Raw genomic sequence first — 15,942 nt, 5'->3', positions numbered from 1 at the left:
ATGGCCATCAGCGTAAAGCACTCTGCTGGCAGACTCTCAGGTAGCACGGTGGTGTCAGGGCCTCTGTTCACTCCCGTGCCCTGAATTCTGACCCACAAAAATCCAAGACTGGTAAGCCCAGAGGCTACTAAAAAGAATAATCTCAAATTCAAGGTTATGGTAAGGCAAGGAGATGGAAAACTACTGGCACAATTATTCTAAACGGCAGGAAAGCAAAACCGGATGGAAGTGACAATCCAGGAAATTTCAAAGAAGATCCCCATTTCAATCAGGCCAGTCTACAACATTGTCCCTGACACCTGCCCAGGTAGTTGAGAAGGTCTCTACCTTAGCCACAACACAGGCTGACATTCCACGGCATCAGTAGAACACGTTATTAAAGATCAATGAACCCACCCATCTAAACCTTCCAGCACTATCTCACTATTTGTGTATTGTTCTACCTTTACCATCAATTACACGAAGTAAGACTTTTGTGCACACTCAGACCACTTTAAGTTCTAGTGAATAAGGACCAGAGCAGCACACGGTGGTTCTAGAACCAACGGACCGCCTGGGCATGAATCCTGACCCAGCTATTGATCAGTGTGGCCGTCCACAAAGTCCTTTCCGTCCCTCTGTGGAACAAAGCTGACAAGGGAGACGCAACGCCCTGAGGTACAAGCAGAGCCCTTTTCAAAGGTGCAGGTCCCCAGGGAGGCTCACCGAGGGCCTCCTGGGCTAGGACTGAGGGCGCGACACAGCCACAGTCACTGCCCTCCTCCGCTCACTGCAGCTCCTCCAACACCACAGCAGTCCTGCCCCAGGCTTGGGGAACGTCTGCTCCCATGGACCTCTGTGATATTGTGAAATACACAGTTGGTCTCTGAACCTGTTCTTGACATCCAACTCCCCCCACTTCTCAGACTCTCCAAGGTGATGTCCTTTTGTGTGCTAATGATTTGACTGGCGGCTGGCGGCCCTCCGCAGCGTCAGGATGCGGGCTGGTCACCTGAAAGACTAGGGCAGGACTGGAGGCTTGGGGCTTGCAGCCGCACCCTGCAACCTCTTTGGGAGAGAGTGGCTGAAGGCTAGGCTGATCACCAGGGGCCGGCGGTTTGATCACTCATGCCTACATAACGAAGCCCCCATGACATCCCCAAAGGAAAGGGTTCGGAGAGTTTTCGGACAGCTGAACCCCGGCGGTCTGGGAAGGTGGCGGCCCCGGGAGGGCCTGGACGCTTCTGCCCTGCGCATCCCTTCACCTGCATCCTTGGTAACAAGCCAGTCAACGCGTAAGTTTCCTCGAGTCCTGTGAGCCACTCTAGCCAGTTCACTGACCCCAGAGAGAGGTTCCTGGGAACTCCACTTGAAGAGGGTAGGTCAGAAACTCCTGAGACCCGAGTTGGTGACTGGTGGAAGGGAGGAAACAGTCTTGGGGACTGAGTCCTCAGGCTGTGGAATCTTGCTATCTCTAGGCAGACAGCATCAGAATCGAACTGAAACAGAGAACACCCACCTGGTGACCGCTGCTTGGTGTAGGGGGAAAAAACCCACACGCTGATTACTACTGTGGCATGAGAGCAAAGGAAAAGCACAGTTTGAGTTGGTCCCTCCCAACGGCCTTGGGAGGGGCTTCCATGACTGCTTGATTTAAAATCTCATTCCCAATCTACCCTGATGGTACACCTCCAGCAACACAAACATACACAAAGCTATTAATGCAGCACTGTTAATACTCATTTGTGCGACGGGCACCTAAATGCACAAACACCAGAGACAGGTGAATAAACTATGTTACGGCCACACAATGGCATATTCTGCAGGTGTGAAAAAGAATTAGGAAGACCCGATGAAGTGTTATGGAGCGATTTCCACAATCTGTTGTTAAGTGAAAAGAACAAAGTGCAAAAGGGCATTCACAGTATGCGACCTTTTGTACAAGAAAGGGAGATAAGATAATGTACACTACTTGCTCATTTATGCAAAAGAAACACAAGAACACCACATAAACAGAATTAAAAACAAGAATTACAGGATCATCTCAATAGATGCAGAAGAACATATGAGAAAACAACATCTCTTCATGACTAAAACCTTCACTGTCATCAAAGGTGTATACCTCAAAATACCAAGAGCCGTCTGTCTATGATAAACCCACAGTGAATATCATACTGAATGGGCAGAAGTTGGAAGCATAGCCCCTAAGAGCTAGAACAAGACAAGGATCACTTCTTTTTAACATAATACTAAAAGTCCTAACCAGAACAATCAGGCAAGAGAACAAAATAAAAGACATCCAAACAGGAAAAGAGGAAGTTGCTGGGCACAGTGGCTCACACCTATAATCCCAGCACTTTGGGAGGCTGAAGGGAGAGTACTGCCTGAGCCCAGGGGTTTGAGACCAGTCTAGGCAACATGGCAACACCTCCTCTCTACAAATCAAAAAATTACCTGGGCGTGGTGGTGCTTGCCTGTAGTTCCAGCTACTTGGAAGGCTGAGGTGGAAGAACTGCCTGAGCCCAGCAGGTTGAGGCTGCAGTAGCCGTGAGCAGCAGCATGTGCCACTGCACTCTAGCCTAGGAGACAGAGTGAGACTCTGACTCAAAAAAAAAAGAGGAAGTCAAATTATCTCATTACAGATGATATGATTCTGTATCTAGAGAACCCTCAAGAGTTCACCAAAAGACACCTACACCTGATAAGTGATTTCAGTAAAGTCTTAGGACCACAAAATCAGTGCTCAGAAATCAGTACATTTCTATATACCAAAAGCATCCAGGCAGAGAACCAAATTAAGAGCATATTCCCGTTTACAATAACCACACACAAAAATAAAATATCTGGGAAAACATTTAAACGAGGAAGTGAAAGACATCTACAATGAGATCTAAAAAACACTGGTGACATAAGCAAATGGAGAAACATCCCATGCTCATGGATTGGAAGACTCAACATCATTAAAATCTACAGATTCAACACAATTCTTAACAAACTACAGATGTCACTTTTCAAATAATTAAAAAACACTTCTAAAATTCATACAGAAGCAAAAAAGAGCCCAAACAGTCAAAGCAATCCTAAGCAAAAAGAACAAAGCCTGAGGTATCACATTACCAAACTTCAAACTTTACTACAAGGCTAGAGTAACCAAAACAGTATGGTACTGTTACAAAAATAGACACACAGGCCAGTGGAAGGGAACAGAGAACCCAGAAATGAAGCCGCTCACCTACAACTATCTGATCTTCAACCAAGTTGACAAATATTAACAGTGGGCTAAGGACAAACTACTCAATAAATAAATGGTGCTGGGAAAACTGGCTAACCATCTGTGGAAGAATGAATCTAGACCCCTTCCTCTCACCCTATACAAACATTCACTCAAGATGGATTTAAGACTTAAATGTAAGACCTTAAACTATAAAAACCCCAGAAGAAAACCTAAAAAACACTCTTCAGGACACTGGCCTAGGCAACAAATTTATGTCTAAGTCTTTAAAAGCAAATTCAGCAAAGACAAAAACTGACAAGTGGGATCTAATTAAACTAAAGAGCTTCTGCACAGCAAAAGAAACTATCAACAGAGTAAATAGTCAACCTACAAAATGGGAGAAAATATTTGCAAACTGTGCATCTGACAAAGGACTAGTATCTAGAATCTAAAAGGAATTCAAATGAATTGACAAAATAAATAAATAACCCCATTAAAAAGTAGGCAAAGAACATGAACAAAATAGGACATACAACTGCCAACAAACATGAAAAAATGCTCAATATCACTCATCATCAGAAAAACGCAAATCAGGCCAGTGCTGTGGCTCATGCCTATAATATCAAAGGATTGCCTGAGCCCAGGAGTTTGAGACCAACCTGGGCAAAATAGCAAGACTGCATCTCTACAAAAAAATCAGCCAGGTGTGGTGGCGCACACCTGTAGTCCCAGCTACTTGGGATGCTGAGGTGAAGGATCACCTGAGCTCAGGAAGTAGAGGCTGCTATGAGCTGTGATCGTTGTAACCATGCCACTGCTCTCCATCCTGGGTGACAGAATGAGACATCAACTCAAAAAAAAAGGCAAATCGAAACCACAATGAGATAGCATCTCACAACAGTCTGGATGGCTATATGTTTTGTAAAGAAAAGGCAACCCCAACACACTGTTGATAAGAATATTAGCCAGTTCAGCCCTTGTGGAAATCAGCTTGGAGATTTCTCAAAGAACTAAAAACAAATTTACCATCTTAAACTCTTTAAGATCCTACACCTCACAGAATATGCAACATAAATGGCCCATAAACATGTCATTAGTCAATAGGAAAACACAAACTCAGGCCATAAAGGGATACCATTTCACACTTACCAGTTCAGCAAAAATTAAAAGAAAAAAAATCACTATTAGGTATTGGGAGACATGAAGCAACCTCACTCATCCCTGCTTACTGGGCAGTAGCGGGACATGACTCGTAAACCAAATATCCGCAGACCCTTCAAACAGCAGTGCTCCTGCCAGGCAGTAGCTTCTACACTTGTACCACTGTACACCACAAACCAAACTTACACACGCTCAGACAGTTTTATGAAGCAATATACACCCTTACTTCAGATTACACATTCTGGTGGATTCTATTCACCACTGGTCATGAGTCACTAATGTGATTTCACCAGCCTACTGTGGGGTCAGTCCACAGTGTGAATAATACTGTTTTAGAAAAACCCTGACACTCAAGGGTCCCAGGAAATGAGAATAAAAAATACTGGCAGCAAAACTGCCATCAGAGCAAAAAAAAAAAAAAAACACCAAGCTCCAAATGTACAGAGAAAGAAAATAAATCAGTGGTTGCCTGAGGGCTGCGAGCAGAGGCACAATTATTGCCGACAGGCATGAGGGAGCTTTTTCTGGGGTGGTGGAAATGCTCTAAAGCTAGACTGTGGGGAGAGCTGGCCAACTCTTTGCATTTACTAATACCATGATGTATATTTGTATATTTACAACAGGTGAATTTTATGATGAGTGAAATCATACCCCAAACAAAAGCTGTTAAAAAAAACCACTTAGCGGCTCAAATGTCTGTTAACATTAGAAAGATATGTATTGCTATGCAGTATTCCATCATATATATCAAACTGTGGCACATCTGTGAATGGAATACTGTACGCCCACTCAAAGAATGAGCCACAGTTACATGCGTTGCCAAAGGAATAATGCATTAGGCGAGAAATAAAAACAGAAGTCATATAAGAACATACATGGGCTGGGCTCAGTGGCTCAGCCTGTAATCCCGCGCCTTGGGAGACCGAGGTGAGTGGACTGCCTGAGCCCGTGGGTTCGAGACCTGCCTGGGCAACTTGGTGAGACCTCATCTCTACAATAAATCAAAAAATCAGCCGGGCATGGTAGCACATGCCTAATTTCAGCTACTCGGAAGGTTGAGGAGGAAGATCGCCAGAGCCCAGCAGGTCAAGGCTGCGGTGGTCGGGAGCATGCTACTGCTCTCCAGTCTGGGTGACAGAGTGAGACTCCAACTCAAAAAGAAAAAAAAAAAAAAAGAACATGATTTGATTACACTTACGAAAACATCTTTTTGATCGGGCAAACATGTCTAAGGAAATACACAGAAAAGGTAAAATAATAAAGAAAAGCAAAAGAATGGCAAATACAAGTTCCTCGACAGCAGTTATTCCTGACAGGTGGAGAGGGCTGTGCTCAGGAAGGAGAAGATGGCCGCAGAGGTTCTGGCCGCTGTTTCTTGGAGGAGGGCTGATTACAAGGCCGCTCACAGGCAAGAGGCCCTTCTCCATTCTCTCAGGACAACGGCCCCCCGATCTGAGCTCCTGAGGGACAGTCATTTTAAGGTGGAGGAGCTGGGTGGCTGCCCATGCAGACCCCCTCAGGGACCCCTCAGGGGGAGGGTGGGCAGGAACACCCCCGGGAGCTCAGTCACAGAACAGAGAAGCAGCATGGACTCTGGAGCCCAGTGGCCTGGATTCAAATCCGGACTTTACCACTCACTGACGGTGAGAGCCAGGAAAAGGCAAGGGACAAGTGGGTACAACACTGCTCCCCCAGGGTGACGGAGGGTACTGCGTGAGTCAGCAGCAGGTCACCCTCAGGTCCTGACCTGTGTAAGTGTCCATGAGGAAGCAACCTGATCACTTCCCCGAGCCCACCAGAGGCGGCCCTCCCCCAGACACCCACGCAGCCTGGGCTCAGCTACCTCAGCACACTGGACTTTGGCGATGTAGCCGTTGTTCTGCAGCTCCATCCAGTTGGCTTCATAGAGCTTGGGCCCAATCAGAAAGTTTAAGTCCACAATTTTGTCATCTTCACGGACGAGGGTTGCTGTCAAACCCAGCTTGCAATGGGCCTGCACGATGGTGAGCACCCGCCGGAACATCTTGGCTGGGGAAGCAAAGAGAGTATCCACACTGTCACTTGTTTAAGTGTTGGCGTACTATCCACACCTTGCAACTTAATGTTGGCCTGTAATGCCACAGGGGCCAACCCCTGGGTTTCAGGACCACCGGAACCCAGCTCTAGACAAGAATGACCAGCGGAACACTTCACCACCCCCTTCAGATCTGCCCAAAAGAAAATAGAAACGAGAACAAGCGGGTGAAATGTGTTTTTGAAGGCTCCGTGTTAACACCGTGGCATTCTCCTCACAACAGCTAACTCTCACTCAGCAGGAGTGCAGATGGCAATCTGAAGCGTGATCTACAACACTTGCAATACCATTAAGCTCTAAATTATACAAGGCATTTGTTCAGCCTGAAACTTGCACCCAGTTTTACCCACGTTTACCAGGTTACAGAAAAGACTGTTGGGGATCTGGGGGAGAGAGGAAGAAAGGAGCCAGCTCTGCTCAACTTCCCACCATCTTCCCAGAAACCAGGGAGAAAACCAAGTCTAAGGCTGAGATGAAAGCCCAGGCACCATGGGAAACTCCCCTCTCCACACTTCACCAACTGGACTCGCCTTGGTCAATCAGCAACTTCCTTTTATTTCTTTCTTTTGAATGCTATAATTATTTCTGACTTATCAAATAAAATAAAACTTGAATGGATGTGAGATATTCCTTTTAAAAGACCTAATTTATGGGCTTCTATGGACTTATGTTTTAAAACTTCTGATTCTCTGAAGGAAGGGTTAAAATGTTTGAATCAGGCCAGGTGCAGTGGTTCACGTCTGCAAATCCCAACACTTTGGGAGGCTGAGGCGAGAGGAATGCTTGAGCTCAGGGGTTTGAGACCAGCCTGAGCAACATGGCAAGACCCCATCTCTACAATAAATAAAAAATTTAGCCGGGTGTGGTGGTGCATGCCTACAGTTCCAGCTACTTGGAAGGCTGAGCTGGAAGCACTGCCTGAGCCCAGAAGGTCAAGGCTGTAGTGACCATGAGCGTGCCACTGCACTCCAGCCTGGGCGACAGAATGAAACTTCAACTCAAAAAAAAAAAAAAAAAAGTTTGCATCATCCTTATCTTACAATAAAATTTAAAATAAGGCTAATGATACTTCAGAAATAAACAGACACAATAATCTAAGGAAAAAGAAACCAGAACGCACCAAAACACAAACCAAAAATATCAGCAGAGAAATAATAGAGGGTTATCTAACCCTAAGCAAATGTCTAGTTTTTATAATTTCATATACTGAAGTTTAACATGGTTTACATACACACCATGTGCAAACACAAATGCACACCAAAAAACAAACAAAATCAGTGTCAAGATTATCTCCAAGGAAAAACTGTGGTGGCTTCAAAAAAAGGTAGCCAAGGACCCTAGACATGGCTCCCCATGTTAGAGGGACATGGTACCCAAGGCAACGGTGACACCAGCTTTATGTGGGCTTTCGAGGGAAAGATGAGGCAAGACCCTGCCAGGACACTGGCATTGGCCCCGTAAATCAGTCACAGCCATAACAGCTGTCACAGGTGAATAACACACAAAATGCGAAATGCAGTATACGGCTCTACACATCTGCACAGGCACCCATCTGTAGTACCACCCAGACCAGTGTATGGATTGTATCTGGGTGTTTAAGCACCCAAAGTCTCTCTCCTGACGCCATGTCCATAACCACCACCATCTGACTTCTGACATCAGAGGGGAGTCTGCCTCTTTCCTGAACTGCACATAAATGAAATCACAGTACATACTTCTGTGTGTGACTTGTGTTATCAACACGATGCCATGGTTGTCACCTGACATTTATTTGTGTGATTGACTGTCCCTCTCACTTTATCTCCAGTGCCCAAATACAGTCCACGTACAGATTCCTAATAAATACCTGCTGAAATAATGAAACTGGAACAGTGCCTAGCTCGCAGGAAGCACTTTATACATGCAAGCACTGTAATAGCAGAGTTCCTTTCAAAAGATCCACAGAAGAGCACAGCCAGCTTTACCTCTCAAGATAAACCCTCAGAGATCTACCTATCTACCTAACCCAGTGTGGCAGAGCTGGTCAGGAAACTTACTGACTGACCAGCAGCTCCTTAGTTCACATCTGCTCTCTGCGCTGGTGAGCAAGGCCAGGCCGTGGGGCTCACAAGGCCCAGGCAAGGCCCTCAGAACCAGGTGGTCTCCCAAAGACAGTGAGCCAGACAAGACAGAGAAGAGCTCACAGACACACACTAGGAGCGTGAAGGGTGCGGGGTGTACCTTTCTGTCCTTGTCGCCAGATAACCACCCTAGGCCTGTGCTGCCATATTTTGGGAGCTGGGGCCTAGGTTTAAAGAGCATCACACATACCAAGTATACACTCGGGCAGAGCGCCTCAAGCCTCCCAGGCTCCGAACCCAGTCGCCAACCAAACTGCTACCAAACAATTCAAAACTCATTCGCAGGCAATGACTCCACGTGTCATCAGTTTTCAGACCTAAAGGACTCAGTACCCACCCTCCCTTTAATCTGTTTTCCTTTAGTTTAGTTTTTAAATCATCACAGTAAATCTGACTGGGGGGAGGGCCACTTCAATGAATTTTAACGTGTTTCTACTTTTGTAGCCACCGCCACAAACAGGGCTGGGTCAGCCGTCGTCGTAGGAGACTCCCCCGGGCCCTCCCTTTATACACCTCTCCCCCTTCAATCCCCCGCCCCAACTCCAGCAACCACTGATCTGCGGAGCAGCGCCACACTGTCGCTGTCTTTCGAAAGCGTCACGTACACAGAATCACATACTATGGAACCTCTTGCGACTGGCTTCTCTCACTCAGGACCAGTCTTGAGGTCCATCCAGGTTGCTGCATGCAACAACAGCTTGCTCCTTGTACTTCGGGGCCGTGTTCCAGCGCAAGGACGCGCCAGTTTGTTTATCCAGACACCCACTGATAGGCACTTGGGCTTTGGAGACTACGCACAGAGCCGCTGTAAACACGCATGTACAGGATTTTGTATCTCTCTAGAATAGATGCCCAGAAGGAGGACTGACATGTCATGTGGTAATTTTATAATAAATGGGTAAATTATTTCCCAGAGTGACAGTACACTCTGCAGTCACTCCAGCAATGTGTGATAGTTTCAGTTGCTCTGTGACCTCATCAGCACAGGCATTTCAGTATTTTTTATTTTAGCCAGTCTTTTAAGCATACAGAAAGAAGTTCCTTGCAATGGTTTTAATTTGCATATTTCCCTGATTGCTAGTGATGTTAAAGTGCTTATTTGGCATCTGTGTGTGTGTGTGTATGTATATATTTTTTTTCTTTTTTCTTTTTTTTTGAGTCGGAGTCTCACTCTGTTGCCCGGGTTGGAGTGCAGCGGCACACTCAAAACCACTGCAGCCTCAACTTGCTAGGCTTAGGTGATCCTTCCTCCTCAGCCTTCTGTAGCGGCAACTACAGATGCATGCTACCACGCCTGGCTAATTTTTGTGATTTATTGTAGAGATGAGGTCTTGCCAAGTTGCCCAGGCTGGTCTCAAACCCATGGGCTCAGATAATCCTCTCACCTTGGCCTCCCAAAGAGCCGGGATTACAGCCTTGAGCCAAAAATTAGCCGGGTGTGGTAGTGCACACCTGTAGTTCCAGCTACTTGGAAGGCTAAGGTGGAAGGATCACCTGTGCCCAGCAGGTCAATGCTGGGGTGACCATGAGTGTGCCACTGCACTTCACTTCAGCCTGGGTGACGGAGTGAAACTCCAACTCAAAAAAAAAAGTCTGCCTGCAATCCTTGAAAAAGTAGGGCTTCAATTACATACTGTAAGAACATATTGTAATGTAGACACCCCACCCTACCCATACTTCAGAAGTATTTAAAGTTTACCCAGCAAGTCTTTCTACCAACTGGGTGAGCTGCACAGCAGTCCCTCCTGGAACCCAACAACTGGAAATCTACTTTCATCTGTGCCAGCAGACAGCTCAGCTTCAGCCTGCTTACCTGGTATGGTGTGCACTTCGTCCAGGATCATGAGGCCCCACTCCTGGGTTTTGAGCCACTCCATGACCCGCTCAGCCTCCCAGGACCTTCTGGTGGTGTGGCCCAGCATGGAGTAGGTGCTAATGGCAACGGAGCAGCCTATGGGCTTGTCTTTGGCATCGGAGGTGAAGCGGCAGATCTGGCTGTCGTCAATGGTGGACCACATCTTGAACTGGGCCTTCCACTGTTCCACAGACACAGCTGAGTTGCCCAGCACCAGACAGCGTTTTCTGACAGTGCATGCAGCGGTCACACCAACCAGTGACTTCCCGGCACCTACGAGAAACCCGAGGGTGATCCTACCCAAGACCAGGCTGAAATAAAAGCCGGGACAGGCAGAATGACTTACTGGCATAGGACTCAAGGACAATGTACCAGTCCTCACAACTAGCATCTTTGAGGCTCTTACTGCTCCAGTCTGTTTTCTTCTAGAGGAGATAGGCCCACTTCACACACATATGTGAGAATTAGCAGGTGCCAGATCCTATTGTAGCACTTTACATGCACCTCATTTAAATGTTAAAATCTCAAAATAAACCAGTGAGAAGACAGATGCTAGCTTTTGCCATTTTAAACAAAACTAAGGCCGGGCTTGGCTCAGCCTGTAATCCTGCGCTTTGGGAGGCTGAGGTGAGTGGACTGCCTGAGCCCGCGGGTTCGAGACCCACCCGGGCAACTTGGCGAGACCTCAAAAAATTAGCCAGGTGTGGTAGCACGTGCCTGGTTCCAGCTACTTGGAAGGCTGAGGCGGAAGGATCACCGAAGCCCAGCAGGTGGAGGCTGCGGTGGCCGGGAGCGGCCACTGCACTCCAGTCTGGGTGACAGAGCGAGACTTCAACTCCAAAAAAAAATAAAAAAAAAAAAAATAAATAAAATAAAATAAACAAAACTAAAACCAAAGAGAACTGCCACGGCCATAAAACAAGTGATGCTGCTAGGCACTGCATGCCTGGAACACAACCCGCAAAGGAGAGACTCAACAGAAGACCACCATTATTACTACAAAGAAAAGGGAGCTAAGAACTCATGAATGCACTACATGTGTACACAGAAGATGAAATTCCAGGAGTTTCTGAGTTTACTACCATCCACCATCTGAAGATCAAGATAAAATCAGGCTATTTCTTTCAACAGAGATTCTTTCTTTACTATCAAAATAACCCATGGAGTTTTGAAAGAAAGACTCTCCCCTTCCCTGGAGACTCTGTCTCCAAAAGTCCAGGGTAGGTCCCTCAGGTGAGTCTGTAGACCTCTGGCAAAGAACCTAGATCAGGACATGACACTACTGAGGACAAGTGAGGGCCAGCAGGTGCTAAGAGAGCTGTTACTGCCTATCCTCAGACGTGCACACCTGGGCAAGCCGTCCAGAAACAAGCAGTTTCCGTGCTAGGGAGTCCCCAAATACACTATTCCCAAGAGTGACTTCAAGAACAATAATCCAACCTCACTAGGTACAACAGCCGCTTGTCACAGTCTCACCCCTCACCTGCTCTGTTCTTCTTCACTATCTCTAGCACCACCCAAGTTTTTATACACTGCACCGTTGATGTGCTTACCATCTGTCTCTACCTAAGCTGAATGAACTCCATGAAGTCAGGAGTGTTGTTCTACTCACCATTATACCCCCAGTGCTTAGGCCAGAGCCCTGTACACAATAAGCACTCGATAAATATTGGCCAAGACGCAAATGAGGACAGGTGCAGTGGCTCAAGCTTGTCATCCCAACATTCTGGGAGGCAGAAGTGAGAGGATCGCCTGACCCCAGGAATTCAAGACTAGCCTGAGCAACCTGGCAAATCACTGTCTCTACAATAAATCAGAAAAATTAGTCAGGCGTGATGTCAAGCGCTTGCAGTCCTAGCCATTCAGGAGGCTGAGGTGGAAGGATCGCCTGAGCCTAGCAGGTTAAGGCTGCGGTGGCCATGAGTGTGGCACTGCGCTCCACCCTGGGAGACAGAGATTCCAACTCAAAAAAAAAGAACGAAAGAGTCACCTGACCTTGGCTGTTTCCTGGCAAAGCGCGATTTAGGAAAATGTGCAGAGACAGAGTAGGAGGCAGGTGGCAGATCTGGACCGCACAGCCTGGCTACCCTCTTCAATCAGGCATCACTTACCACAAGGAAGAACAATGACCCCTGAGCGTGCACGCCCATTCCCAAACATCTTCCGCAAGCTCTTCTCCTGATAGGGTCTGAGGACAGCTGTGGGTTTCAGGTCAATGTTGATATCAGGGTTAACAGAGTCATTCCGGAAGTCATATTCCGCCAACAGAGGGTATTCCAGGTGAATACAACGTTTCTGGAGTTCCTCTATCATTTCCTGTGGAATGTGCACAAAGAAGGTTTTAAAGTCTTATTTACTTCAAAGTGCCAGCCTGGGCAGCAGCAAGACCTAATTTCCACAAAAAATAAAAATGAGCTGGGTGTGGTGGCACATGCCTGTCGTCTTGGGAGGCTGAGACAGGAGGATCACTTGAGCCCAGAAGCTCGGGTCTGTACGGAGCTATGACCATGCCATTGCACTTCAGCCTGGGCAACAGATCAAGACCTTGTTTCAAAAACAAAAAAAAAATTGTGGTAAAAAATACCACATATTCTAAAGGGGCCCAATGGCCAAAAAATGCCACTTTCTCTAGACTTCTACAGATTTAGATCTTGCTTGGTGACAACTGAGTTACAGCACAGAAAAGCCCAAACTAACAATTGTCAAAATAAAACCTAATCAGCAGCCAAAATTGACCCTCAGGCACTGTTTCTCACATCACCTCAAGAACTTGTGAAGACCAGCCTGAAGAGAAAGGACACTACAGCCCACAGATACTGAAAATGAGAAAGCGGTTGTGGAACCGACAGGGATTCCTTCCTCTCACACAGTCCACAGGCAGAGTCAACACAGGGCTGGAGTGGCTTCTAATATCAGCTTAGTGAAGGAACCCAGAAAAGGGTACGTTTACTAACCTGCTTGACTTCAAAAGATACCGTCTGTGTCTCTTCTTCTTCTTCCTCATCCTTGTCCATTTGCTCGTAGAACTCAAAAAGGTCTGTGGGGATGTCAGATTTACTCTGTGCATCTGTCACCCGGGAAGTAGAGGGCCCACCGCTGCCTTCAGTGGTCTTAGAAATCTGTAAGAGAGATGCAGGCTCTGGAATACACAATATTTAATGCTGCTGTTAATAAGCAAGGGCTGAAGAGGGAGAAAACAGCAGGGCTGATAGGCTGCAAGTGCTGGACTAAAGGCACCCGAGAAGGCTGACATCCTAAACGCCCATCACCCTCAGGGGTGACCCAGGAGCCACATACAGCAGATTTGCTTGTGAAAGTCTCTGTGATGAGCTCTGTGGCCTCCCCTTCAGAGTTCCTCAGGCGGCATTCCCGGATCACCGGGTCCTGGAGAAGATGCTGGATGACATCAGGGTGGGAGCTTTCAACGAAGTACCTATGAGCAGAGGAGCAAGGAGGGACCACTAACCAGCAGGTACCTCCAGAAGATCCCACCACTCACTCAATTCGGTGGTATGCAAGTAGGCCTCCTGACTCTTCCCCACTCTCTCGCTGTTCCCAGCCCTTTACACCAAATCTGAGCTATGAGTTGCCGACCGTGATGTAAACATGAGGGCTGTGGGCAAAGCCTTGCCCTAAAATCAAGCAAGCAGGGATCTGAGCTCAGCTCCACTGCTGGGGAAATGTACTTCCTCTTATCTGCACTTCAGGGGAGTGCGGTGTTGGTGTGGATAGTCCATAAACATCAGCCCCTTTTCACAGTCCTCCCTCCCACCTGGGGTGCAGCGGTTGACAGTGCCTAGAGGCAGGCCTGTCAAAGAATCTCTTGCCTGTTGTGCTTCAGGACCAGCTTGACTTTTCCATAGCTGACAGTACACAACTGCAGAAAGAGATAACATCACACAGGCAAAATTAGCGACGAGCAGCTACTCAGAACACGTTCACTCACCCCCAACAATCAAGTGAAGAATTCAGGTTACTTTAGGAAAACCCAACTTGCAACCCTAAAGGGGTCAGCCCTGTCAAAACCGAGTTTTCTCCTTTGTCCTCTGCTTTCTGAGAGCAAAACCTTCTTCTTGCCTGGCTAATTCTGATGCATATGCCCTAATTTATGAAACACGACTTAAAATTTCTCCCACATTTTCCCTTTACTCTCCAGCCCCACAGCCGCAATCCTAACCCAGATTAGGCCACACCAGTAATGCTACAGCTCCCAGCACAAAGCAGGTGTTCAGTAACTGTTACACAAAGAAAACGCAAAGCCGCCAGCCTCCTCACCAACGTTCCTATTTTCCCAACTAAATGTATGCATCTTGATGGCAGAGAGCACAACGTAAACCCTCCCAGGTTGCTAACAACCTTTGGGAAGGAATGCAGCAAAGACTGTGTGGTGGCGATGAAAACTTGCCACTCAGACCTCGCAGGGCTGCCCTATCTCCACTGTTGCTGCATTCCCAAGGCACATGGAGTTGCCAGCCTCAGCCCGCACTTGCCTTAATAAACTGAATAATTCCATCAGGAACTCCCGTCTTGCTGAGCTTCCTGAGGTACTCAGTGATGTCACTGGTTTGTAGCCCAACGCTGACAGCTGCATACAAGGAGTAGGCAGTTAGTTTGTACTCATGCACATGGGTTGGTCGGCACACTGGCTCTGCAATAGCCACCAGAAAGTCTTGAGCGTATTTGTACACTGGAGAGAAGGCTTCCAAGAAGATGTGGCCATCGGGAGCCTAGAAACACCAAACGGACACAACAGACAAGGAAATTAATGACAGACACAACGGACAAGGAAACTAATGAGTGGCAGAGACTATAAGACTCTTTCTCATAATGCTACCAACAAAGAATAAACTGCCCAACACCAGGGTTATTTTTGCAAGCACACCTTCAGACAACTGCAGGGCCTGTTATTTCAATCATGTACAGAGGCGTAGAGGAAAACAGAGGCTTCCAAAGCCAGTGACTGCTTCCCACGATCCTGCACAGGGAAAACCCATCTTATTAGCTATCCTCAGGCGAACTTCAGGCTCGATTTCGAGGGAAAAAAACATTAAAGTTGAACAAAGGCTGGCTGCGCCTGGCACTAATTTTCCAAGTGGGTCAAGGCGTGGTGGCACAACAGATGCTACCTACTGGGCAGATGAAAGTGTTTCCTAACGCCGGGTGAGGCTGGGGAGGCAGGGAGAGCAAGCGGAGAAGTCGGAAGTACGGAAAGCCGGCTGGCTGCCATCTGCAACCGCGAGCCGGATGAACCCGGACCCCGGGGCGACACGCGCCCCCAGCCGCGGCCGCCCCGGCGCAGGGCGCGCTCACCACCCAGAGGGGCCTGGAGGCGTGGTCGTCCTTCAGCGGCATCTGCGCGCGGTAGTCCTTGGCCCCGTACTCGTCCACTCTGGTGCCGGACTCGTCCACGTGCTTCCCGGCGGCCGAGGGCACCGCTTCCGGCGGGTCGTTCCCCGCCGCGTCGTCCTCCTCCTCCTCCTCGTCCTCGTGGTGCCGCTTCTTGGCCTTCCTCCTGTCTGCACGCAAGCACCCGACGTGA

The 15,942-nt window shown here is 47.7% G+C and overlaps 1 protein-coding gene across 1 annotated transcript in view; it reads right to left on the bottom strand.

Moving 5' to 3' along the window:
- ERCC3 (ERCC excision repair 3, TFIIH core complex helicase subunit) overlaps positions 1-15,920 on the bottom strand; it is a 31,235-nt gene extending 15,315 nt beyond the window's left edge. Inside the window, exons 1-8 of the mRNA XM_008074007.2 lie at positions 15,714-15,920; positions 14,894-15,130; positions 14,231-14,280; positions 13,701-13,836; positions 13,358-13,522; positions 12,515-12,719; positions 10,362-10,676; positions 6,198-6,382 (exon numbers count right to left, since the gene is read on the bottom strand). Of these exons, the coding sequence (XP_008072198.1) occupies positions 6,198-6,382; positions 10,362-10,676; positions 12,515-12,719; positions 13,358-13,522; positions 13,701-13,836; positions 14,231-14,280; positions 14,894-15,130; positions 15,714-15,755 (1,335 nt within the window). The 5' untranslated portion in view covers positions 15,756-15,920. The remainder of the gene's footprint in view (positions 1-6,197; positions 6,383-10,361; positions 10,677-12,514; positions 12,720-13,357; positions 13,523-13,700; positions 13,837-14,230; positions 14,281-14,893; positions 15,131-15,713) is intronic.
- Between the last annotated feature and the right edge of the window lie 22 nt (positions 15,921-15,942).

This window comes from Carlito syrichta, unplaced genomic scaffold, assembly GCF_000164805.1.
Source record: "Carlito syrichta isolate Samal-C Ts95f unplaced genomic scaffold, Tarsius_syrichta-2.0.1 Scaffold316266, whole genome shotgun sequence".
Taxonomy (NCBI): domain Eukaryota; kingdom Metazoa; phylum Chordata; class Mammalia; order Primates; family Tarsiidae; genus Carlito; species Carlito syrichta.
This window is presented reverse-complemented; position numbering and strand designations above follow the sequence as displayed.